General features: G+C 49.8%; 2 protein-coding genes across 2 annotated transcripts in view; both read right to left on the bottom strand.

The window, feature by feature from the left end:
* The window catches only part of LOC142243776 (NXPE family member 3-like), a 40471-nt gene extending 25603 nt beyond the window's left edge, over positions 1-14868 (bottom strand). Inside the window, exons 1-2 of the mRNA XM_075315976.1 lie at positions 14743-14868; positions 11190-11413 (exon numbers count right to left, since the gene is read on the bottom strand). Coding sequence (XP_075172091.1) covers positions 11190-11413; positions 14743-14868 — 350 coding nt within the window. The remainder of the gene's footprint in view (positions 1-11189; positions 11414-14742) is intronic.
* An 8802-nt stretch (positions 14869-23670) lies between these two features.
* The window catches only part of LOC142243802 (uncharacterized), a 47266-nt gene continuing 43150 nt past the window's right edge, over positions 23671-27786 (bottom strand). Inside the window, exons 18-20 of the mRNA XM_075316005.1 lie at positions 27656-27761; positions 27429-27545; positions 23671-24849 (exon numbers count right to left, since the gene is read on the bottom strand). Of these exons, the coding sequence (XP_075172120.1) occupies positions 24771-24849; positions 27429-27545; positions 27656-27761 (302 nt within the window). The 3' untranslated portion in view covers positions 23671-24770. The remainder of the gene's footprint in view (positions 24850-27428; positions 27546-27655; positions 27762-27786) is intronic.

Here is a 27786-nt window from a genome sequence, read left to right on the forward strand (position 1 = left end):
TTTGGTCCATTCTTCCGCACACACACTGCTCACATCCTGTATGGAGACACTAGTCGCCTGCATTGCTCAGGTGGATTTTGGGCATTCTTCATTACACACACTCCTCACATCCTGTATGGAGACACTAGTCACCTGCATTGCTCAGGTGGGATTTTGGTCCATTCTTCCGCACACACTCCTCACATCCTGTATGGAGATACTAGTCGCCTGCATTGCTCAGGTGGATTTTGGCCCATTCTCCCGCGCGCACACTCCTCACATCCTGTATGGAGACACTAGTCGCCTTCATTGCTCAGGTGGATTTTGGTCCAGTCTTCCGCACACACTCCTCACATCCTGTATGGAGACACTAGTCACCTGCATTGCTCAGGTGGATTTTGGGCATTCTTCATTACACACACTCCTCACATCCTGTATGGAGACACTAGTCGCCTGCATTGCTCAGGTGGATTTTGGCCCATTCTTCCACACACACTCCTCACATCCTGTATGGAGACACTAGTCGCCTGCATTGCTCAGGTGGATTTTGGCCCATTCTCCCACGCGCACACTCCTCACATCCTGTATGGAGACACTAGTCGCCTTCATTGCTCAGGTGGATTTTGGTCCATTCTTCCGCACACACTCCTCACATCCTGTATGGAGACACTAGTCGCCTTCATTGCTCAGGTGGATTTTGGTCCATTCTTCCGCACACAGTCCTCACATCCTGTATGGAGACACTAGTCGCCTGCATTGCTCAGGTGGATTTTGGCCCATTCTTCTGCACACGCTCCTCACATCTTGTGTGGAGACACTAGTCACCTGCATTGCTCAGGTGGATTTTGGTCCATTCTTCCGCACACACTCCTCACATCCTGTATGGAGACACTAGTCGCCTGCATTGCTCAGGTGGATTTTGGTCCATTCTCCCGCTCACACACTCCTCACATCCTGTATGGAGACACTAGTCGCCTGCATTGCTCAGGTGGATTTTGGCCCATTCTTCCGCACACACTCCTCACATCCTGTATGGAGACACTAGTCACCTGCATTGCTCAGGTGGATTTTGGCCCATTCTTCCGCACACACTCCTCACATCCTGTATGGAGACACTAGTCACCTGCATTGCTCAGGTGGATTTTGGCCCATTCTTCCACACACACTCCTCACATCCTGTATGGAGACACTAGTCGCCTGCATTGCTCAGGTGGATTTTGGCCCATTCTTCCGCACACACTCCTCACATCCTGTATGGAGACACTAGTCGCCTGCATTGCTCAGGTGGATTTTGGCCCATTCTTCCGCACACACTCCTCACATCCTGTATGGAGACACTAGTCACCTGCATTGCTCAGGTGGATTTTGGTCCATTCTTCCGCACACACTCCTCACATCCTGTATGGAGACACTAGTCGCCTGCATTGCTCAGGTGGATTTTGGCCCATTCTTCCGCACACACTCCTCACATCCTGTATGGAGACACTAGTCGCCTGCATTGCTCAGGTGGATTTTGGCCCATTCTTCCGCACACACTCCTCACATCCTGTATGGAGACACTAGTCGCCTGCATTGCTCAGGTGGATTTTGGCCCATTCTTCCGCACACACTCCTCACATCCTGTATGGAGACACTAGTCACCTGCATTGCTCAGGTGGATTTTGGTCCATTCTTCCGCACACACTCCTCACATCCTGTATGGAGACACTAGTCGCCTGCATTGCTCAGGTGGATTTTGGCCCATTCTTCCACACACACACTCCTCACATCCTGTATGGAGACACTAGTCGCCTGCATTGCTCAGGTGGATTTTGGCCCCTTCTTCCACACACACTCCTCACATCCTGTATGGAGACACTAGTCATCTGCATTGCTCAGGTGGATTTTGGCCCATTCTTCCACACACACACTCCTCACATCCTGTATGGAGACACTAGTCGCCTGCATTGCTCAGGTGGATTTTGGCCCATTCTTCCACACACACTCCTCACATCCTGTATGGAGACACTAGTCATCTGCATTGCTCAGGTGGATTTTGGTCCATTCTTCTGCACACACTCCTCACATCCTGTATGGAGACACTAGTCCCTGCATTGCTCAGGTGGATTTTGGCCCATTCTTCCGCACACACTCCTCACATCCTGTATGGAGACACTAGTCGCCTGCATTGCTCAGGTGGATTTTGCCCCATTCTTCCACACACACACTCCTCACATCCTGTATGGAGACACTAGTCCCTGCATTGCTCAGGTGGATTTTGGTCCATTCTTCTGCACACACTCCTCACATCCTGTATGGAGACACTAGTCTTCTGCATTGCTCAGGTGGATTTTGGCCCATTCTTCTGCACACACCCTCCTCACATCCTGTATGGAGACACTAGTCGCCTGCATTGCTCAGGTGGAGTTTGGCCCATTCTTCCGCACACACTCCTCACATCCTGTATGGAGACACTAGTCGCCTGCATTGCTCAGGTGGATTTTGGCCCATTCTTCCGCACACACTTCTCACATCTTATATAGAGACACTAGTCACCTGCATTGCTCAGGTGGATTTTGGCCCATTCTTCCGCACACACACTGCTCACATCCTGTATGGAGACACTAGTCGCCTGCATTGCTCAGGTGGATTTTGGGCATTCTTCATTACACACACTCCTCACATCCTGTATGGAGACACTAGTCGCCTGCATTGCTCAGGTGGATTTTGGCCCATTCTCCCGAGCGCACACTCCTCACATCCTGTATGGAGACACTAGTCGCCTGCATTGCTCAGGTGGATTTTGGTCCATTCTTCCGCACACACTCCTCACATCCTGTATGGAGACACTAGTCGCCTGCATTGCTCAGGTGGATTTTGGCCCATTCTTACACACACACACTCCTCACATCCTGTATGGAGACACTAGTTGCCTGCATTGCTCAGGTGGATTTTGGCCCATTCTTCCGCACACACTCCTCACATCCTGTATGGAGACACTGGTCGCCTGCATTGCTCAGGTGGATTTTGGCCCATTCTTCTGCACACCCTCCTCACATCCTGTATGGAGACACTAGTCGCCTGCATTGCTCAGGTGGATTTTGGCCCATTCTTCCACACACACACTCCTCACATCTTATATAGAGACACTAGTCACCTGCATTGCTCAGGTGGATTTTGGCCCATTCTTCCGCACACACACTGCTCACATCCTGTATGGAGACACTAGTCGCCTGCATTGCTCAGGTGGATTTTGGGCATTCTTCATTACACACACTCCTCACATCCTGTATGGAGACACTAGTCGCCTTCATTGCTCAGGTGGATTTTGGTCCATTCTTCCGCACACACTCCTCACATCCTGTATGGAGACACTAGTCACCTGCATTGCTCAGGTGGATTTTGGGCATTCTTCATTGCACACACTCCTCACATCCTGTATGGAGACACTAGTCGCCTGCATTGCTCAGGTGGATTTTGGCCCATTCTCCCACGCGCACACTCCTCACATCCTGTATGGAGACACTAGTCGCCTTCATTGCTCAGGTGGATTTTGGTCCATTCTTCCGCACACAGTCCTCACATCCTGTATGGAGACACTAGTCGCCTGCATTGCTCAGGTGGATTTTGGCCCATTCTTCTGCACACGCTCCTCACATCTTGTATGGAGACACTAGTCACCTGCATTGCTCAGGTGGATTTTGGTCCATTCTTCCGCACACACTCCTCACATCCTGTATGGAGACACTAGTCGCCTGCATTGCTCAGGTGGATTTTGGTCCATTCTCCCGCTCACACACTCCTCACATCCTGTATGGAGACACTAGTCGCCTGCATTGCTCAGGCGGATTTTGGCCCATTCTTCCACACACACTCCTCACATTCTGTATGGAGACACTAGTCGCCTGCATTGCTCAGGTGGATTTTGGCCCATTCTTCCACACACACTCCTCACATCCTGTATGGAGACACTAGTCGCCTGCATTGCTCAGGTGGATTTTGGCCCATTCTTCTGCACACACTCCTCACATCTTGTATGGAGACACTAGTCGCCTGCATTGCTCCGGTGGATTTTGGGCATTCTTCATTACAGACACTCCTCACATCCTGTATGGAAACACTAGTCGCCTGCATTGCTCAGGTGGATTTTGGCCCATTCTTCCGCACATACTCCTCACATCCTGTATGGAGACTCTAGTCACCTGCATTGCTCAGGTGGATTTTGGCCCATTCTTCTGCACACGCTCCTCACATCCTGTATGGAGACACTAGTCCCTGCACTGCTCAGGTGGATTTTGGTCCATTCTTCCACACACACTCCTCACATCCTGTATGGAGACACTAGTCACCTGCATTGCTCAGGTGGATTTTGTTCCATTCTTCCGCGCACACTCCTCACATCCTGTATGGAGACACTAGTCACCTGCATTGCTCAGGTGGATTTTGGCCCATTCATCTGCCCACACTCCTCACATCCTGTATGGAGACACTAGTCACCTGCATTGCTCAGGTTGATTTTGGTCCATTCTTCCGCACACACTCCTCACATCCTGTATAGAGACACTAGTCGCCTGCATTGCTCAGGTGGATTTTGGTCCATTCTTCCGCACACACTCCTCACATCCTGAATGGAGACACTAGTCGCCTGCATTGCTCAGGTGGATTTTGGTCCATTCTTCCGCACACACTCCTCACATCCTGTATAGAGACACTAGTCGCCTGCATTGCTCAGGTGGATTTTGGTCCATTCTTCCGCACACACTCCTCACATCCTGTATGGAGACACTAGTCGCCTGCATTGCTCAGGTGGATTTTGGTCCATTCTTCCACACACACTCCTCACATCCTGTATAGAGACACTAGTCGCCTGCATTGCTCAGGTGGATTTTGGTCCATTCTTCCGCACACACTCCTCACATCCTGTATGGAGACACTAGTCGCCTGCATTGCTCAAGTGGATTTTGGCCCATTCTTCCGCACACACTCCTCACATCCTGTATGGAGACACTAGTCGCCTGCATTGCTCAAGTGGATTTTGGCCCATTCTTCCGCACACACTCCTCACATCCTGTATAAAGACACTAGTCGCCTGCATTGCTCAGGTGGATTTTGGTCCATTCTTCCGCACACACTCCTCACATCCTGTATGGAGACACTAGTCGCCTGCATTGCTCAAGTGGATTTTGGCCCATTCTTCCGCACACACTCCTCACATCCTGTATGGAGACACTACTCGCCTGCATTGCTCAGGTGGATTTTGGCCCATTCTTCCGCACACACTCCTCACATCCTGTATGGAGACACTAGTCGCCTGCATTGCTCAGGTGGATTTTGGCCCATTCTTCTGCACACACTCCTCACATCTTGTATGGAGACACTATTCGCCTGCATTGCTCAGGTGGATTTTGGGCATTCTTCATTACAGACACTCCTCACATCCTGTATGGAGACACTAGTCGCCTGCATTGCTCAGGTGGATTTTGGGCATTCTTCATTACAGACACTCCTCACATCCTGTATGGAAACACTAGTCGCCTGCATTGCTCAGGTGGATTTTGGCCCATTCTTCCGCACATACTCCTCACATCCTGTATTGAGACACTAGTCACCTGCATTGCTCAGGTGGATTTTGGTCCATTCTTCCGCGCACACTCCTCACATCCTGTATGGAGACACTAGTCACCTGCATTGCTCAGGTTGATTTTGGTCCATTCTTCCGCACACACTCCTCACATCCTGTATAGAGACACTAGTCGCCTGCATTGCTCAGGTGGATTTTGGTCCATTCTTCCGCACACACTCCTCACATCCTGAATGGAGACACTAGTCGCCTGCATTGCTCAGGTGGATTTTGGTCCATTCTTCCGCACACACTCCTCACATCCTGTATGGAGACACTAGTCGCCTGCATTGCTCAGGTGGATTTTGGCCCTTTCTTCCGCACACACTCCTCACCTCCTGTATGGAGACACTAGTCACCTGCATTGCTCAGGTGGATTTTGGCCCATTCTTCTGCACACACTCCTCACATCCTGTATGGAGACACTAGTCACCTGCATTGCTCAGGTGGATTTTGGCCCATTCTTCTGCACACACTCCTCACATCCTGTATGGAGACACTACTCGCCTGCATTGCTCAGGTGGATTTTGGCCCATTCTTCCACACACACTCCTCACATCCTGTATGGAGACACTAGTCACCTGCATTGCTCAGGTGGATTTTGGCCCATTCTTCTGCACACACTCCTCACATCCTGTATGGAGACACTAGTCACCTGCATTGCTCAGGTGGATTTTGGTCCATTCTTCCGCATACACTCCTCACATCCTGTATGGAGACACTAGTCGCCTGCATTGCTCAGGTGGATTTTGGCCCATTCTTCCGCACACACACTCCTCACATCCTGAATGGAGACACTAGTCACCTGCATTGCTCAGGTGGATTTTGGCCCATTCTTCCGCACACACGCCTCACATCTTGTATGGAGACACTAGTCGCCTGCATTGCTCAGGTGGATTTTGGTCCATTCTTCCGCACACACACTCCTCACATCCTGAATGGAGACACTAGTCGCCTGCATTGCTCAGGTGGATTTTGGCCCATTCTTCCGCACACACTCCTCACATCTTGTATGGAGACACTAGTCGCCTGCATTGCTCAGGTGGATTTTGGCCCATTCTTCTGCACACACACTCCTCACATCCTGTATGGAGACACTAGTCGCCTGTATTGCTCAGGTGGATTTTGGTCCGTTCTTCCGCACACACTCCTCACATCCTGTATGGAGACACTAGTCGCCTGTATTGCTCAGGTGGATTTTGGTCCGTTCTTCCACACACACTCCTCACATCCTGTATGGAGACTCTAGTCGCCTGCATTGCTCAGGTGGATTTTGGCCCATTCTTCCGCACACACTCCTCACATTCTGTATGGAGACACTAGTCACCTGCATTGCTCAGGTGGATTTTGGCCCATTCTTCCGCACACACACTCCTCACATTCTGTATGGAGACACTAGTCACCTGCATTGCTCAGGTGGATTTTGGCCATTCTTCCGCACACACTCCTCACATCCTGTATGGAGACACTAGTCACCTGCATTGCTCAGGTGGATTTTGGTCCGTTCTTCCACACACACTCCTCACATCCTGTATGGAGACTCTAGTCGCCTGCATTGCTCAGGTGGATTTTGGTCCATTCTTCCGCACACACTCCTCACATCCTGTATGGAGACACTAGTCGCCTGCATTGCTCAGGTGGATTTTGGCCCTTTCTTCCGCACACACTCCTCACCTCCTGTATGGAGACACTAGTCACCTGCATTGCTCAGGTGGATTTTGGCCCATTCTTCTGCACACACTCCTCACATCCTGTATGGAGACACTAGTCACCTGCATTGCTCAGGTGGATTTTGGCCCATTCTTCTGCACACACTCCTCACATCCTGTATGGAGACACTACTCGCCTGCATTGCTCAGGTGGATTTTGGCCCATTCTTCCGCACACACGCCTCACATCTTGTATGGAGACACTAGTCGCCTGCATTGCTCAGGTGGATTTTGGCCCATTCTTCCGCACACACGCCTCACATCTTGTATGGAGACACTAGTCACCTGCATTGCTCAGGTGGATTTTGGCCCATTCTTCTGCACACACTCCTCACATCCTGTATGGAGACACTAGTCGCCTGCATTGCTCAGGTGGATTTTGGCCCATTCTTCCGCACACACTCCTCACATCCTGTATGGAGACACTAGTCGCCTGCATTGCTCAGGTGGATTTTGGCCCATTCTTCTGCACACACTCCTCACATCCTGTATGGAGACACTAGTCGCCTGCATTGCTCAGGTGGATTTTGGCCCATTCTTCCGCACACACGCCTCACATCTTGTATGGAGACACTAGTCGCCTGCATTGCTCAGGTGGATTTTGGCCCATTCTTCCGCACACACGCCTCACATCTTGTATGGAGACACTAGTCACCTGCATTGCTCAGGTGGATTTTGGCCCATTCTTCTGCACACACTCCTCACATCCTGTATGGAGACACTAGTCACCTGCATTGCTCAGGTGGATTTTGGTCCATTCTTCCGCACACACTCCTCACATCCTGTATGGAGACACTAGTCGCCTGCATTGCTCAGGTGGATTTTGGCCCATTCTTCCGCACATACTCCTCACATCCTGTATGGAGACACTGGTCCCTGCATTGCTCAGGTGGATTTTGGCCCATTCCTCCGCACACACTCCTCACATCCTGTATGGAGACACTAGTCACCTGCATTGCTCAGGTGGATTTTGTGCCCATTCTTCCGCACACACTCCTCACATCCTGTATGGAGACACTAGTCACCTGCATTGCTCAGGTGGATTTTGGCCCATTCTTCTGCACACACTCCTCACATCCTGTATGGAGACACTAGTCACCTGCATTGCTCAGGTGGATTTTGGCCCATTCTTCCGCACACACGCCTCACATCTTGTATGGAGACACTAGTCGCCTGCATTGCTCAGGTGGATTTTGGTCCATTCTTCCGCACACACACTCCTCACATCCTGAATGGAGACACTAGTCGCCTGCATTGCTCAGGTGGATTTTGGCCCATTCTTCCGCACACACTCCTCACATCTTGTATGGAGACACTAGTCGCCTGCATTGCTCAGGTGGATTTTGGCCCATTCTTCTGCACACACACTCCTCACATCCTGTATGGAGACACTAGTCGCCTGTATTGCTCAGGTGGATTTTGGTCCGTTCTTCCGCACACACTCCTCACATCCTGTATGGAGACACTAGTCGCCTGTATTGCTCAGGTGGATTTTGGTCCGTTCTTCCACACACACTCCTCACATCCTGTATGGAGACTCTAGTCGCCTGCATTGCTCAGGTGGATTTTGGCCCATTCTTCCGCACACACTCCTCACATTCTGTATGGAGACTCTAGTCGCCTGCATTGCTCAGGTGGATTTTGGTCCATTCTTCCGCACACACACTCCTCACATCCTGAATGGAGACACTAGTCGCCTGCATTGCTCAGGTGGATTTTGGCCCATTCTTCCGCACACACGCCTCACATCTTGTATGGAGACACTAGTCGCCTGCATTGCTCAGGTGGATTTTGGCCCATTCTTCTGCACACACACTCCTCACATCCTGTATGGAGACACTAGTCGCTTGTATTGCTCAGGTGGATTTTGGTCCGTTCTTCCGCACACACTCCTCACATCCTGTATGGAGACACTAGTCGCCTGTATTGCTCAGGTGGATTTTGGTCCGTTCTTCCACACACACTCCTCACATCCTGTATGGAGACTCTAGTCGCCTGCATTGCTCAGGTGGATTTTGGTCCATTCTTCCGCACACACTCCTCACATCCTGTATGGAGACACTAGTCACCTGCATTGCTCAGGTGGATTTTGGCCCATTCTTCCGCACACACACTCCTCACATTCTGTATGGAGACACTAGTCACCTGCATTGCTCAGGTGGATTTTGGCCATTCTTCCGCACACACTCCTCACATCCTGTATGGAGACACTAGTCACCTGCATTGCTCAGGTGGATTTTGGTCCATTCTTCCGCACACACTCCTCACATCCTGTATGGAGACACTAGTCACCTGCATTGCTCAGGTGGATTTTGGGCCATTCTTCCGCACACACTCCTCACATCCTGTATGGAGACACTAGTCGCCTGCATTGCTCAGGTGGATTTTGGCCCATTCTTCCGCACACACACTCCTCACATCCTGTATGGAGACACTAGTCACCTGCATTGCTCAGGTGGATTTTGGCCCATTCTTCCGCACATACTCCTCACATCCTGTATGGAGACACTAGTCACCTGCATTGCTCAGGTGGATTTTGGTCCATTCTTCCGCACACACTCCTCACCTCCTGTATGGAGACACTAGTCACCTGCATTGCTCAGGTGGATTTGATCCATTCTTCTGCACACACACTCCTCACATCCTGTATGGAGACACTAGTCACCTGCATTGCTCAGGTGGATTTTGGCCCATTCTTCCGCACACACACTCCTCACATCCTGTATGGAGACACTAGTCGCCTGCATTGCTCAGGTGGATTTTGGTCCACTCTTCCGCACACACTCCTCACATCCTGTATGGAGACAGTGGTCACCTGCATTACATTTGTCCATTCATCCTTCGTTCTATTATATGAAGTTCTCCAGTGCCGTAGACTAAATACAGCCATACACCATTATGTTCTCATCTCCACACTCCACTGTTGTATGATGTTTTTGAGATGATTTGCCTTTTGGCCTTCAAACATGGTGTGTATTATGGCCGCAAAAGAGTCCAGTATTATTCTCATCTGACCAGACTATATTCTCCAGTATTTCACAGACTTCTCTAAATGTTGCTGAGTAAACTTTAAATGCTCTTGAACCTACTTTTTGTTCAGCAGTGGAGTCTTTTGTGGTGAGCGTGCATACAAGAGCGTGCATACAGGCCATGGAGAAGGAGTACGTTACAATTGTTTCTAAGAAACCAATAAGTATCTGCTGATTCCTGTAGTTCTCCAAAGGTGGTCTTCACCTGTTGGATAAGTCTTCTGATCATTCTTTTCACTTCTTTGTGATCTTGCAGGGAGAATCTGGTTGTGGCCGGTTTACAGTGAAATTATATTCCTTCTACTTCTTGATCATGTCAGTGATCACTGGAGCTTCCAGTAGTTTTGAAATGTTTCTGTAACCAGTGCTATCAGTAAGTTTTGGAACAATAAAGTTATGAAGTTCTTGAGGCAGCTCACTGGTTTTACCCATCATGAGAGGTTTCTTGTGTGGCTCCTTGGTAATGAGACACCTTTTCATTGGCTATTAGCTGAACCAGCTGATATTATTTTTCACTACGTGGCAGGATTGCTTTCTAATTAGTGATAGATTCCAGCTGGTGCCAGGACTTTCCAGGGTTTTATGCACCTTTCCTTCTTCATATGTTCAGTACATTTTTCCTGTGTCATTTCTTATTATTACACATCATTACATTTCTGGACATCTATGGTTTGATTTCTTTGCCTGTGGGGATTGGATGAGTTGTTACTTAGAATATATTTAGTTAGAAATGTTCAATACTTATTTCTCCCGCTTTATCTAATTTTGCACATGCTTGCTCTCTCTGGTGTGTATATAGTGCAGGTACAGCAGCTTGCTACTGTTCACATTCTCGTTCTAATATTAGAAGTTGTTTTTTTTTGTAGAATTCACCATTGTAAGAATTGTTGCTCGGTGGTATTGAATATTGTGATTCTGTCACCGGCTGCATGCTCCTCGTACGCACTGCAGGGAAGGCCCTTTGGCCGGACGCAGAACCACTGCTCCGTGGACTGTCTGGAGTCGCGGTATGTGCACACGTCTGGTCCCGGAGGCAGCACATTACACTTCACTGTCTCCGTGCTCCCATTATGGCTGAAATATCCATGGTAGTGAATCTAACAAACAAAAAAAAACACCAAAGTGAGAGCAGTTACTTCTTGTTATCCATTATTATCCATTTTTTTAAAAAAAGTTATAGAAATTTGTAAGAAATCATAAAAATTGATAAAAAGAAAATAAACGCCAATTTTCGTCTTTGTGCAAAATTTATGAATCATAATCGGCATTTTGATGGATTGCACTAAATTTCAGGGAAACCACAAGTCAAAAAAGAAAAGTGACGAATTCGGTCCAAACAGTGCAGTTATCTCCATCATCAGCTGCCAGCAGAATAATGAATGATCAATAGTGAGGGTCGCGCACTAAACTGCTCGGGTGCTTGACTCGAGTAATGAGCATAATGGTAGCCTATGGGAAACTCCAGTATTTTTTCCGGCAGACCCTCCAGGAGGTCTGAGGGGCTTGAAAATCACTGGAATGTATAGAAAAAGCACGGGGAAGATGCCAGGACACATCTCTGACACCCAGGTCACTGCTGGAAACAATGTGGTCAGATGATTACGCCACTTTATCAGAGTGACAATAAAACTTTCCTAACCAAAGATAATATGAATTTTACAGGAAAAAAGTTTTAAGAAAAGCTATTTCCTGTATAATGACTTGTATATAAGGAAAATGTAAAAAGCGAGAACAAGTGCCACCTCCCCTTTAGGCTATGTTCACACATAGCTTTTTTGCACTTTCTCATTGCTTTCAATGGTGAAAAATTCTGTAAAAACGATGGAAAAATTACACTCTTTAAAAAATGCAGCATTTTTCCATTTCAGTCAGGAAAAAAAAATTGTGAGCATGAGATTTCTGTTTTTTTTCCCTATTTGTAAGAAGTGGGACTCCTGGACTGGGGAAGTCTATGCACTAAGTACAAGTGCTGCCAAAAATAATAAGGAGAACCTCCAGTACACCCTGGAAGACACGTAGAGGAGGGCCTCAGGAAATATTTACAATTAGAAAGAGTGAGACTTCTGTGGCCAAAAAGGAGTCTCGGAGGCCATAAACTCAGAGTACAAGTGGCACCACAATTACCTTCAGGCATCCAACTCCGATTTTGTTCCAGATAAGGTGGGCAGCAGTTCCTCCTGTGCCAGCTCAGGATATCAGGCAGCCCCGAGGCTACAAATAGATTGAAACAGGGGTGTCCACATTTTTTTTATCTCTTTGGAGAGTGGAGATCTTTGCCAATGAAGATTCATGAACCATGTGGGGGCAACTTCTCCAACCCATCTCATAGGAAAGAACAAAATAAGTCCTTTATCCATTTATTCACATCAGAGCTGCATTTGGGCATCTTTAGTTTTTTTTTTACATGGATTTGAGGCAAATCTGAGGCTTGCAGGCCGCAGTCACTGCTCTCTCATTGCTGAAGTTGATTCTGTTGGCTTTTCGTGCCACCGGGGGCACAATAACCAATAGGCACAGCCTAACAAATGAAAATGCGGACAGGCTGAATGATCTCAAGAAGAGAAACTCAAAAAATTACACATTAAGGATCAATAAAGTAATATAACATGTTGACAATTCTCAAAATAAACAAGGCCTGGACTGGCCCCGACGTCTCAATCCCAGCAGATGACAGCAGAGGAATATAAAGCCAATTCAAATGGTTATTATTATTATTTCTGGTGTATTCCTGTGCTCCCCTTCCCACCCAAAAAAAGGTATAAAGTTCATGATTTATTATTTTTATTGCCCTACTACTCCACCAAATCCATTAGACGGCCCTTACTGAATTTTTAGGGGGCCATCAGAGGCAGTGGGGTGGGCAGAGGGAGAAGACAGGCAACCGTTCCCAGATAACCCACACGCGACACGTGCCGAAGCCAAGGGTAATGTGTTCCCCAGTCTGTTGCTGTTTAAAGAAAGTGGGGACAATAAAAAACCCATTGTTTGCAACCTGCGCTGTACCAAGATGAGCAAGGGCCTGGCCACCTGATCACCACCAGCATGCTCAGGCACATTCATCAAAGCACACAACTAGGTGGGCTGAATGCTTGAGTCTGTACTGCCGAGCCGCTTGGATCCGTGCTCATGTGCTGCAGGTGGTGGCTCGAGCCTCTCACGGACCCGGGGGTCACGTCGCTCTGAAAGGAGTAGTGGCGGTACACGCAGGGGTTTGGGTGGTTGTTTGGTGGAATTGATAAAGTTTGTGACGCCACCCCGTTGACTAGGCCTCCCAGGGATGGTCTTATGCAGCTCGGTGTTAACCCCTCCGTGGGCAGGGGGCGATGGTCCCGGGGGCCCGCGGGAAGGTGAGGGCCATGGTGTGGAGCGCAGGGTCGCGGTGCAGCGCGATGCGGTGCCGGACGGCACTGGTGTACTCACTCTGACACAAGATAACAGAGTCTCTGGTAAACCAAACGATAGAATGGACGGGGCCCACAGCCGGCTGCGGTGTTCTCCCTGGACAGGTTGGTGATGGTTGTCGTTTCCCTGTACCTGTGTTATGTAGTTTTTGACTCCTGTGCCTGGACACTGGTAGTCCGCTCCCCGGCGTATAAGTGTCGGAGGAGCCCGTTTGCCCGCAGGCGCTGGCCCTTTGGATCTCTTGCCTTTGGCGGTGGCTCTTATTCGGGATGGTTGGACTGTTGCCATCAATCGGGACTTGGGTGGGAATGAACCCCTGAGGTCCAGACCGCAATCAGTAAATTTGACTATCAGGGCGGCTTCTAGGTTAGTCGGGGTCTGAGTACCCTGCCTGGTGCTTGGCTCCAATCGGCTCCCCGGTTCGGTACCGGTGGGCCACTGCCCGACCCTGGTCCTACGGTTCCATCGACCGCACACCAACTCCTGCAGACGGCCACCACCGTCTGCCGACCATGCTGGAGGTGCCTGGGCTTTGACCCAGACACCTAAACAGTCCGTGGCAGGCCTGGTCCCAGGTCTGCCTGTGTGTGCCTTTCCTCCTCTCCTCTCTCACTGCTTGACTGAACTCAACTGAACTGCTTGTCTTTTCCCGCCTCCAGGCCTGTGAACTCCTCGGTGGGTGGAGTCAACCTCCTGGCTCCACCCCACCTGGTGTGGACATCAGACTCTGGAGGGTGGCAACAAGGGTTTCTGTGTGACTGTTGTCACCTATCCAGGGAAGGGGTGTGTGTGGTGTTGTGTCTGTGACTACCTGGCTAGTCCAGGGCGTCACAAGTCCACAATCTTACAATCATTGTCTGTGGATCACACCACTGCCTCTTCCCCTGTGCTATATGTTGATCAATCCCTGTCCAGGACACAGGTGCGGACGCCTTCAGCCCTGAACCTGTGGTTGCACATTCACAAACACCATAAGCAATGTTTTCCAATTCTTTGTCCCAGAGCAGCGTTCATCTGTCCTTACCCCAGATCTTAGAATACCTCGAGGCCCAAACACTAAAGGGCACATTTCCAGATTGTTTGATCTGGAAATCTTGCCGTTTAAGTTTGTGGACTGTCTTTCTGCAGTCTCTTGGCGGCGGCTATACATCGGTACTTGGACTTCAGCTGCCACTATTTTTCATTGTGTGCTATCCCCACCTTACACCAACATGTGTCCCATAACATCACCCGTGACCTGACCAATGTGGTTACTGGGAAGGTCCACCTAATGACCAACATGTGAAGTCCGAGACAGAATTGGACCATGTGATGGCACACGTGCTACTAACACAGTGGATTGTGGGCCTTAGGGGTACTTTGCACGCTGCGACATCGCAAGCCGATGCTGCGATGCCGAGCGTGATAGTCCCCGCCCCCGGCGCAGCTGCGATATCCTTGTGATAGCTGCCGTAGCGAACATTATCGCTACAGCAGCTTCACATGGACTCACCCGCCCTGCGACGTCGCTCTGGCTGGCGACCCGCCTCCTTATTAAGGGGGCGGGTCGTGCGGCGTCACTGCGACGTCACACGGCAGGCGGCCAATAGGAGCGGAGGGGCGGAGATGAGCGGGATGAAAACATCCTGCCCACCTCATTCCTTCCGCATATCCTGCCGAAGCCGCGGTGACGCCGGTAGGAGATGTTCCTCGCTCCTGCGACTTCACACACAGCGATGTATCCTGCCGCAGTAGCATACCTCCCAATCGTCCCGGATACAGCGAGACTATCACGCTTTGCAGAGTTTGTCCCGTTGCCCCGGGCGGGAGGTCTTTATCCCAGCTTCGCCCACCCACTCTCTCCCCGCCTTGCTGCTTTTCCCTCCTACCATCCTAACACGTGTCTTGAGCATTACAGAGCAGAGCGTGCTACGCTAGTCTCTGTGCTGCTGCTGCTGCTAAGGTAATGAATGTCCCCAGCGCTGATTTCCTCCCCCTCCCTCCCCTCCGGTCCGGAGCCTGTGCTCCTCTAGCTGTTTCTCTGACTCCCGTGTGCTTGTGTCCTGATCTATCGTGTGTGCAGTGTTTGCTTCTCAATGTTGCAGGCACACGGTAGATCAGGACATTGGGGAGAAGACAGTGTGTACTTACCAATTGTGTCCTCTCCTGCAGGTGCACAGCACTGGCCGGTAATATGCAAAGACAGAAGCATTGCCAATGCTTCTATCAGCTACCGACCACATGATCTCCTGCCTGGCAGAGCTGCTGCATCTTAGGCTAAGTTCACACCACCGGCCAATCCGGCTCTAAAACCTATGCAACAGATGCGGCGACAAAACCGCATCCTTTGCATAAGTTTTTTACATGCGGCCCGTCCGTATTTTGCCACTTGCGGCAGGCTACTGAGCATGCGCAGTGGAAAAAACTGCATGCGGCGTCCATAGGCATGCACTGCAAATCGCGCCGCATCGGCCGGATGCGGCGCGATGCGTTTTTTTTTTGTTGGACAAAAAAACATGCCAGGCACCATTCCATCCGGCCGCCGCATAGGCTAAATCTGCCGCATGCGGCAAAAAAACGGACCGAACGCAAGCCCATGCGGCACAATACGGCACTAATGTAAGTCTATGCAGGAAAAACCGCAACCGGAGGCAAAAAAAACGGTTGCGTTTTTCCTGCAGAGCGCCGTATTGTGCCGCACGGCAAAAACCAGATGTGTGAAAGCAGCCTTAGGCTAACTTCACACATCAGTTTTTTCCAATCAGGCACAATCCGGTTTGTGCCTGATGCAACGGATCCGTCTCAGATTGTGAAAAAACTGATGCGACGGATCCGTTTTTTGTTTTTTTTTTTGTTTTTTTTGTTATGCTGAGAGAGAGACAGAGACCCCACCATCACTGCACAAACACCGGCACTACCTCAAACGCATCATCACCGCACACGCCAGCACTACCCAGCACGCATCATCACCGCACAGGCAGGCACTACCTCACACGCATCATCACCGCACACGCCAGCACTACCCAGCACGCATCATCACCGCATAGGCAGGCACTACCTCACACGCATCATCACCGCACACGCCAGCACTACCCAGCACGCATCATCACCGCATAGGCAGGCACTACCTCACACGCATGATCACCGCACACCCCTGCACTACCGCACGCATTATCACTGCACACGCCGGCACTACCCTGCACGCATCTTCACCGCACACAACCCGGCATTACCTCAGTGACGTCACCGCTGACAGCGCGACTCCCTTCAGTTGCTGCGTGGAGCTGATAGAGAGAGGCGGTGTTCTACTGCCGTTCCTGTCAGCTTCATGTAGTAGAGCTGAGAGCGTCGCGGGACCTCTGTGGATTACATCGGACCTGGAGGGGTATTTGGGGATTTTAATAAAATGGTGAAAGAGGGTGTTTTTTTGTCTTTTATTCCAAATAAAGGATTTTTTTGGGTGTATGTGTTTATTTACTTTCACTTACAGGTTAATCATTGGGGGTGTCTCATAGACGCCTGCCATGATTAACCCCTTATTACCCCGATTGCCACCGCACCAGGGCAATTCAGGAAGAGCCGGGTAGAGTCCCTGGACTGTCGCATCTAATGGATGCGGCAATTCCGGGCGGCTGCTGGCTGATATTTTTAGGCTGGGGGGCTCCCCATAATGTAGAGCTCCCCATCCTGAGAATACCAGCCTTCAGCCATGTGGCTTTATCTTGGCTGGTATCAAAATTGGGGGGGAACCGCACGCCGTTTTTCTTTTAATTATTTATTTATTTTACTGCACAATATAGACCCGCCCACCGGCGGCTGTGATTGGTTGCAGTGAGACAGCTGTCACTCAGCGTGGGGGCGTGTCTGCCTGCAACTAATCATAGGCGCCGTTGTGCGGGGAAAGCAGGGAATACGAGATTGAATAATGGGCGGCCGGCATTTTCAAATCAGGAGAAGCCGCCGGAGCAGTGTGACAGCCGTGCAGTCCTGTGCCGGTGATCGGTGAGTGAGTGAGAGTGAGTGAGTGAATAAGTCAGTGAGTCAGTCAGTGAGTGAGAGAGTTTGAGAGTGAGTGATTGATTGATTTTCTGACAACCAATGAATTTATATCACTTCTGGGCATGCTCAGAAGTAAAAATCGGATACGGTACATGCTTCCGGCGTTTGAAGCATGACACCGAATCCGGCTCGCATAGACTTTCATTATGCACCATGCCGCACAGCGCCGCACCCGGAGCTATGCATTTTTTTGCCGCTGGCAAAAATGTTCCTCTCTGCGTCCTGTGCGGCCGCCGGAGTGACGTTTTGTGCCGCATCAGGCAAAAACCGGATCAAACGCAAGTACATGCGGCACAATCCGGCGCTAATAAAAGTCTATGAGGAAAAACCACACCCGGCGGCAAAAAAAACCCCAGATGCGAAAACCCAGGCCGGATTGTGCCGCACAGCAAAAACCTGATGTGTGAACATACCCTTAGCTGCACACCCTGTTCAGCTCTCCTAGGTCCTAGCTGCCTGCACACCCTGTTCAGCTCTCCTCCTGGGTCCTAGCTGCCTGCACACCCTGTTCAGCTCTCCTCCTGGGTCCTAGCTACCTGCACACCCTGTTCAACTCTCCTCCTGGGTCCTAGCTGCCTGCACACCCTGTTCAGCTCTTCTCCTGGGTCCTAGCTGCCTGCACACCCTGTTCAGCTCTCCTCCTGGGTCCTAGCTGCCTGCACACCCTGTTCAGCCCTCCTCCTGGGTCCTAGCTGCCTGCACACCCTGTTCAGCTCTCCTCCTGGGTCCTAGCTGCCTGCACACCCTTTTCAGCTCTCCTCCTGGGTCCTAGCTGCCTGCACACCCTGTTCAGCTCTCCTCCTGGGTCCTAGCTGCCTGCACACTCTGTTCAGCTCTTCTCCTGCGTCCTAGCTGCCTGCACACCCTGTTCAGCTCTCCTCCTGGGTCCTAGCTGCCTGCACACCCTGTTCAGCTCTTCTCCTGGGTCCTAGTTGCCTGCACACCCTTTTCAGCTCTCCTCCTGGGTCCTAGCTGCCTGCACACCCTGTTCAGCTCTCCTCCTGGGTCCTAGCTGCCTGCACACCCTGTTCAGCCCTCCTCCTGGGTTCTAGCTGTCTGAACACCCTGTTCAGCTCTCCTCCTGGGTCCTAGCTGCCTGCACACCCAGTTCAGCTCTTCTCCTGGGTCCTAGCTGCCTGCACACCCTTTTCAGCTCTCCTCCTGGGTCCTAGCTGCCTGCACACCCTGTTCAGCTCTCCTCCTGGGTCCTAGCTGCCTGCACACTCTGTTCAGCTCTTCTCCTGGGTCCTAGCTGCCTGCACACCCTGTTCAGCTCTTCTCCTGGGTCCTAGCTGCCTGCACACCCTGTTCAGCTCTCCTCCTGGGTCCTAGCTGCTTGCACACCCTGTTCAGGCCTCCTCCTAGATCCTAGCTGCCTGCACACCCTGTTCAGCTCTTCTCCTGGGTCCTAGCTGCCTGCACACCCTGTTCAGCTCTCCTCCTAGGTCCTAGCTGCCTGCACACCCTGTTCAGCTCTCCTCCTGGGTCCTAGCAGCCTGCACACCCTGTTCAGCTCTCCTCCTAGGTCCTAGCTGCCTGCACACCCTGTTCAGCTCTCCTCCTGGGTCCTAGCAGCCTGCACACCCTGTTCAGCTCTTCTCCTGGGTCCTAGCTGCCTGCACACCCTGTTCAGCACTCCTCCTGGGTCCTAGCTGCCTGCACACCCTGTAGTTAACTCCCTGCCTGTTCTGCACATTGCTGATCTGTGGTGGCTCAGAGCGATCACGGACAGCTTCTGCAGTTTCAGTTTGCTGGATGGGTGTAGATGGGGAGTGGATATGGGTGTGGCCGTTTGTAAAATGGGTGTGGTTAGGGGCGTGGCACGCCACAAACTTTGTCCCTCTTTCCCTTCTTTAAAAGTTGGGAGGTATGGGTAAAGGACGTTCTGCAGGTAACTTCCCCGACAGGTGAGTGTCCACAGGGAGAAGGCATCAGATAAAGGATGTCCTGCAGGTAACTTCCCCCGACAGGTGAGTGTCAGCAGGTACAAAGTATCAGATAAAGGACATCCTGCAGGTAACTTCCCCCGACAGGTGAGAGTCAGCAGGTACAAAGCACCAGATAAAGGACGTCCTGCAGGTAACTTCCCCGACAGGTGAGTGTCAGCAGGTACAAAGCATCAGATAAAGGATGTCCTGCAGGTAAGTTCCCCCGACAGGTGAGTGTCAGCAGGTACAAAGTATCAGATAAAGGACATCCTGCAGGTAACTTCCCTGGACAGGTGAGTGTCAGCAGGTACAAAGTATCAGATAAAGGTCGTCCTGCAGGTAACTTCCCCCGACAGTTGAGAGTCAGTATTGGCAAAGCATCAGATAAAGGATGTCCTGCAGGTAACTTCCCCGACAGGTGAGTGTCCACAGGGAAAAAGCATCAGATAAAGGACGTCCTGCAGGTAACTTCCCCAACAGGTGAGAGTCAGCAGGTACAAAGCATCAGATAAAGGATGTCCTGCAGGTAACTTTCCCCGACAGGTGAGAGTCAGAAGGTACAAAGCATCAGATAAAGGTCGTCCTGCAGGTAACTTCCCCAACAGGTGAGAGTCCACAGGGAGAAAGCATCAGATAAAGGATGTCCTGCAGGAGAGGGGGGATAACATAGATTCTGATGATGAAGATGTAGGTCCCACTTAGTGTGAACCCAGAGGCGCGCAGCTTTGTAGCTCAACAGATCAGGAGGAGGACGAAGGTGAGGATGTTTCATTGGTGATTCCCGCACAAACATATAGGAAGGATTGCCTAGTCGGGGCCTTTTTTGAGACCACAAAGGATGACCCAACTTTCATTATCTGCCAACATTGTAAACAACGACTCAGTAGAGGCAAAAATTCAAATATTTTGACTACTACATGGATAAACAGGCACATGCGCAACCAACATGCAGTACTGTGGGAATCTCTAAAATGCAGACTACCGGGCCTACCCATCCATCGGCCGCCAAATCAACCGCGTCTGCTGCTTCTTCTTCCTGCTGTGATCAACACCTTTCGAGCCAAGTAGTTGGGTGTCCCTCACAAAGTTGTCATTAATGAGGTTTCGCCAAGCATTTTGGACTGCCCAAAATCCATGATCTTTACACAACATTTTTCATTAGTGGACAATAGAAGCACTTTTTTACGTTTTAGATCGTGGTGATCCCTTGAAAGTGTAGATCGCCTAACATTCATCAAGATGAACAAGTCGTGGATGTCCAGTGTCTTTGCCACCCCAGTCCCAGACTGTGCAGAGTAGGCGATGGTGTAGTGCCAGGCTTCTGTGAGCGAGAGGCCTACGCCTGTCTGTCATGCATCTCTTCATTTTTCAAATTAAAATGTCGGTCCACAGCCTGTGTGTTGCATGGACCGTACCTCCCTGCTGTTTAACGCACTATGGGGAGGGGGCAATTGATGCCACTGTACTGCTGTCTTCCTGAAAGGATTTTTAAGATTCATATTTTCATATGTTTTGTAAACAATACAAACATTAACAAATGGTAAAAACATGAAACCCTCTTTAAAAATGCTCTGTTAAAGTTTTCATTTTTAACACTGTTGATATAAATTTCCATCAAAGCAAGAATAATGGTTTCTTCAAACGTAATGTAAAATCATAAAAAATGTGGTACAACCCTAATGGGATGTGGCTTTTAGAAAGTATAAGGGTTACTTCCAGATGGACCACACATGGCTGATGGCTCAAAGAGGGCAGCAGGATCCTTACGAGAAGAAACAGGAGCCTGAAAAGTAGGCACCATGCGATGTGGTGGCCAAGCAGGGGCGGCTGCTGTTTAGGGTTCTGAGGCAGAGCCTGTGGAGACACGGGGGTCAGTGGGTGCTCTCCTGTGGAGACACGGGGGTCAGTGGGTGCTCTCCTGTGGAGACACGGGGGTCACTGGGTGCTCTCCTGTGGAGACACGGGGGTCAGTGGGGGCTCTCCTGTGGAAACACAGGGGTCAGTGGGGACTCTCGTCCACTGGCCCGGCCGCCTTTAGAAAGACAGTATGGCTCAGGGCTCATCCCAACTGAACGCTCGACCTCCTTAACCGTGGGCGGAACACTACTCAGACAACACAGGGGGAGGGAGCCACAATATTAAGACTTTATTGGATCCCCAAACAATTAACGGCACATAGCACATAACCAGCAAAACACACAAATGTAACAGGCAACAGAGTCTCACCCTTCCGCTGCTCACCAGGGATTAGAATGTCCGTGCTTCAGAGCTTCCAGGGCTACTTACTCCAGACCAGCAACACCCCTCTTTCGGCGGGCACCCACCGAGAAAGGAATAACGCCAGATTTAGGAAGCTGTGTGAGGTCTGCAAAGTCTGTAGCCAGGTGACCAAATTGTCCCAACCTGGGTTTCCTTAAGTAGTCTCTGGTATGATGATATAATCCTGGCAGCCGGAGTCGAAATCCCTAGACTGTGGTACGGTCTCCAATTGGAATTGGAGTCCCTAGATTGAAGCCATGTAGCCAAGTGATCCTCTAGTCGGAGCCAAAGTCCCTAGACCGAGTCCACAAGGCATCCTGGTTCTGATCCCCTAGCCAGCTCCTAAGAGCTTAGACTGGATCATGCAACATCCATCAACACTCCTGGTGACTCCAAGAAGTCCCCTTTTTATAGCCATCGCCTTCTCTTAGGATATACTGTGCCCTTATCGGATTGGTTGTACAAGGTTTCTTCTCTTGTTGGATGAATTTCAAGCTTTATTCAAATATCCAGAGACAAGGGTGAGACAGGTAAGTTACATCACATCTATCAATTCACTTAGTAATACAATGGGAAGTTTGCATAATTGATTTATCTGTGTGTCTGGCCTTCATTAGCCAAGGCAATTAAATGAGTCAACAAGAGTCTTGCAAAAACAATGAGGGCTTATCCCCCGTCTATAAACAAACTATCTTCATGTCTGGCTGAATTTTAAGACATTTAACCCCTGCTAAGCACTGACAGAGTCCAGGTCGTCACAGAGCCTACAAATAATTGTTCTTTTGTTCAGCAAAACCCTGCAGGTTATTTGACAGATTATTAAAAACCTGACTCTAGGATCTTGAAAAAAATTGGATCCTTGTACAATATAGGTAGAAATTTGTGGATGATATTGAGGGGAAAATCAGTGTTAAATGTGGTGGCGAAAACAACTTGCTTGAGAATGATTTTGCTTTTTGTTATATTCCAGTAGTTTTTCCCGGGTTCCTGTGTGAGACTGTGTTTTGGCTCGGTCAATAGATCATTTATAGACCTCTCGCAGCCTGACGTCCCTCCAATTTACTGCATTCATTCATGTAATCCTGTTCATATGAGCGATTACGTTTAATTCTTATAAATTCACTTACAGATATATTTTTTGTTACGTGTTTTCGGTGGCAGGAACTTGCTAGTAATAGGGAATTGCCCGATGTGAGTATGAAATGCGTAATAGAAGCTATTTTATGGGTACAAGAATTTCCACGCAAGCTTAAATCCAAAAAATTAATAGTATGTTTGTGACTGGAAAAAGTAAAAGACAAATTAAGACAATTACTTTTGAATTGATTTATGATGTCTAGTATGGTCGCTCCATCACCCCGGCATATGATGAGGAGGTCATCAATGAAGCGGCCATACCAGACCACAAATAACAATGACGAAGTCTCAATTTGATGGAGATATTGAAATTCCCACCAGGCCATGTAATTATTAGCTATGGACGGTAAGAATTTCGCCCCCATTGAGGCACCAGTTTTCTGCCCAAAACTTTTTGAGTCAAATGAAAACAAGTTGTGACTTAATAACCGTGGTTCAACTTCTGTGACATTTTTCGACGCTATTACCACCTTGTGCAAATATCACAAAAACCTCCAATATCCCCGATACACTATGTACCGCTGGAGTTGAGGCTTACAGTTGTTCCCAGGTACCCAGCATGGAGAACGAGAAGGAAATCTCTGGGGACAAAAGGTTAGAACTTTAATGAGAAACGTGAAATCAAGAAATTTACAAAATAGAAAAATAAATTCCCACAAAAAATTCTATCGTGAGAGAGATGAGAATTCACAATATTCAACAGGAACGGCCAATTCAGCAAGAGATGTCACTGGTGGGAGCAGGGACAGGAATGGCAGGGGTAGGGACGGGATCAGCGGGATCAAGGACAGGAATGGAGTGGGCAGGGACAGGATTGGTGGGCGCAAGGATGGCACTAGCAAGACAGGAAATGGGACTGGCGGGACAAGGGAAAAGACTGACGGATGTTGGGATGGGACAGATGGGTGCAGGTATGCGACTGATAGGCCTAGCGATGTTATTAATGGGTGACAGGGATGGTACTGAGGGGTGCTGGGATGGGACTGATATGAGCAGAGACAGTACTGGCAGGAGCAAGGACAGGACTGATGTGAGCAGTGACAGGACTGATGGAGCAGAGAAAGGATTGGCAGGAACAAGGATGGGACTAACGGGAGCAAGGACAGGACTGGAGGGAGCAAGGACCAGACTGGTGGGGGCAGGGACTGTACTGGTGGGGGTGGAGACACGACTGATGGGGACAGAGACAGGACTGGCAGGAGCAAGAACAGGACTGATATGAGCAGTGACAGTACTGATGGAGCAGAGGCAGGACTGGCAGGAACAAGGATGGGACTGACGGGAGCAAGGACAGGACTGGAGGGAGCAAGGACCAGACTGGTGGGAGCAGGGACTGTACTGGTGGGGGTGGAGACAGGACTGATGGGGACAGAGACAGGACTGGCAGGAGCAAGAACAGGACTGATATGAGCAGTGACAGTACTGATGGAGCAGAGGCAGGACTGGCAGGAACAAGGATGGGACTGACGGGAGCAAGGACAGGACTGGAGGGAGCAAGGACCAGAATGGTGGGAGCAGTGACAGGACTGATGGAGCAGAAACAGGACTGGTGGGTGCAAGTCTGTGACTGATGGGCCCAGGAATATTACTGATGGAGGCAGGGACAGAACTGATGGAGGCAGAGGCAGGACTGGTGGAAGCTGGGATGTGTGACTGGTCCTTGGTCATTCCGGGTCTTCTCTTCCCCTCTTCATGCTCTGCTCTTGGTGGGACACTCGATCTTGTAGCCGACCACATAGGCCTGGACGTAGACTCGGACTTGGTTTATCCTATTAGAGAGGAACAGATGGGAGATTTGTAATAAATCCTTCCTCCCACCATTACACTCCCGTGGCTGATGTGTGGTCTGTATGTACAGTATAAGGTCAGGCTGCACCTCCATCACCCTCACTCTTCTAAACCTGCCTTCTTCTCTCACTGATGTTTTTTAGGTTCCCAGATTCCTCTCTGATTACACTCCTGTGTTATGAAATGTCACCTAGGGGGGCACACATCATGTGGGGGGCCGGCCAGTCATAGCCCATTGTAGCCATATCAGTATAATAGTGCAGCAGCCCCTCACATGGCCGACTCCACGCAGGAGTCTAAGCAGAGGCGCTGCGGAGGAGGGGAACAATAATGTGTTCAGGAACGGGGACATTCGTGATTTCAGAATTCTGTGTCATTTTATTTTATCTCTATGAAACCTTTAACATTTCCCATAAAATTGTAGAGCTGCTTTTTACACAAGCCCCATGGCTGCGGACAATGCGCCATGAAGCTTTTCTCGGAGGGGGCTGGTAACAAGATGAAAGGTTCTGTGCAATCTCCAAGATCAATCCATCATGTTCTGTTATCCTACAGAGGAGAGTGTGACTGCTGCTGGAACATGGACACGATGAAGAGGCGTTGGCACCTGTATGACCATGTCCTGTCTACATCAACGTGTGCTATGAGTAGAATCTGGTGCAATCAACAGATTCATTATCCACCCAAGTGCCAGCAGAGATGTCGGTGGCCAGTGTAGCACCCCTGAACACCTCAGGGTGCTACAAGGTTCTGCATCTCCACAGGGATGCAGGGCCTACCCCCTTAGGGACCCAGAACCTCAGTGCCGGTAACACCAATAACCCAGGTAATCCCAGTTACCCCAACTAATCCCCCATACAATGGTACCCAGCTAGGGTGGGACCAATGGATGGCTGCCTAGAGGTGGAGCCACTCCAGTCCACTAGTTGACCAGGTGGGAGCGGCAGACTGTGGAGAGTAGTCAGAACAGAGTTGACAGGAGGAGTGTGGAGTGGTACCCAGGAGAGGTAGTTGCCGGTGGAGTACTCCCGGAACTACGCACCGACGGGGTACAGGACCCTAGGACAGTTAAAAGCTCCACACCGACCTGTTAACAGCAAAGGGGACTATCAAGGACCTTGCTGACCCTAAAAAATCCGAAGACTCAGTAGCAACGGGAGAGCCGGGGACATGACCAGAGACTCCAACCCCACAGGGTTCACGCTACCGTCAGGCGGACAGAGGGGGACAAACCACAGACCGGGGACCCCCAGTGTTCAATATCACGGGGACCCACTTACCAGTTGCACTGAATACCTGTCTGGATTCCTTCTTCCAACGCTCACTGCACCATACACCCACTGGGGTAATACCCTACTTGCAGAGCGCCCAAGTCACCAGAGCTGCACATTCCATCAGCCCCAGCAAAACCTGCAGCGGCAGCTCCCTACACTTAGCTGCCACACCGTAAGTGGCGTCACGAATACCGTTATTCATAACTCCCCTGTAAGTATACCCCATTACAAAAATGGCCTAGGGCACGGAACCGGGTAACGGCCACCAGCGTGACATACACTGCCCGGAACCGAGTACCTCATATCCCTGGGTGCTACACCAGTACCTGTACTTGGTGCAGAGCTGAGCCCCCAGTGGTCCGCATTTCATGATCATAGCTATGACCACAGTCTGTTAATGATGCCCATTGTGGTTGTTACAGAGTGATGTCAGTGCAGACTGTGTACATAGTAAAGATCACATCAGTAATATGCATATTTTGGGATTCCCTTGAAATTATCAATATACTGGTATCAATTGGATACCCTGATGTATGGGTGATGTGGGGAAATTTCCCTTTTTTGATGATGCAATTTAATCTGTTGACATCTATATATTTTTGTAGTATAAATTTGATGCTTACTGTGTCAGTCACAGATTGATGTCAATACAGGTTATATATACAGTGAGATTTCATCATCAATATGCATATTCTGGGATTCCCTTGAAAATGCGAATACATTGGAATCAATTGAGTACCCTGATGCATGGGATATACGTTTAAATTTTTCCCCCCTTTGTGATGATATATTCCACTCTGTTGGCATCTGTATTTTTTCCATTTTTTCCATTTCTGAAGTACGGATCTCCAATTGGTTTCATATATGCATAGTGATTGAAGTGATCTCTATATGGATGTATCATCTATTTGACTAATTGCTTATATATGGTCAGTGTTTCATTGTCCGTGCCCTCACTTGTGTTGTGCCGCCCTGCACCTACCCCTACGAATAAAGATCTCACTTTTTTCACTTTGGATTTTGGTCGTATGGTTCTCTTTATTTGCTATTTAATTACGACTTATCCTCAGTCCCCATCCAGGATTCTATGCATACTATAATGGTTATTATCTACATATATGTCTGGTAAATCATGGTGTGGCTGTGGTTCCTTTTGTATAATAACTCCCCTGTAAGTATACCCCATTACAAAAATGGCCTAGGGCACCGAACCGGGTAACGGTCACCAGCGTGACATACACTGCCCGGAACCGAGTACCTCATATCCCTGGGTGCTACACCAGTACCTGTACTTGGTGCAGAGCTGAGCCCCCAGTGGTCCGCATCGCTCCACGTAACTTTCTCTCACCCCTTGGCGCACGGCTCGGGAGGTGCTCAGCTTTGTTGTCACAATTGGACAAGTCCTGCAAGAAAGTAATTAAAACCTATGGCACCCTCACAACGTGAACTGTCATTCATGGGATCTACAGTCCTGGACTGGTCATCTCTTGTCCCTTTTCTCTCGGTCACTTACAGCTTGTCGCAGCGGTGCCCAGCGGTGCCCTCCGCACACTCACACTTATTAAAGGGTTTACAGGTTCCCCCATGTTGGCACGGGGGGACGCACGGCTCCATCACCACTAGAGGAAATCACAAGAGATTATT

The sequence above is a fragment of the Anomaloglossus baeobatrachus genome, chromosome 6 (genome assembly GCF_048569485.1).
Source record: "Anomaloglossus baeobatrachus isolate aAnoBae1 chromosome 6, aAnoBae1.hap1, whole genome shotgun sequence".
Classification (NCBI taxonomy): domain Eukaryota; kingdom Metazoa; phylum Chordata; class Amphibia; order Anura; family Aromobatidae; genus Anomaloglossus; species Anomaloglossus baeobatrachus.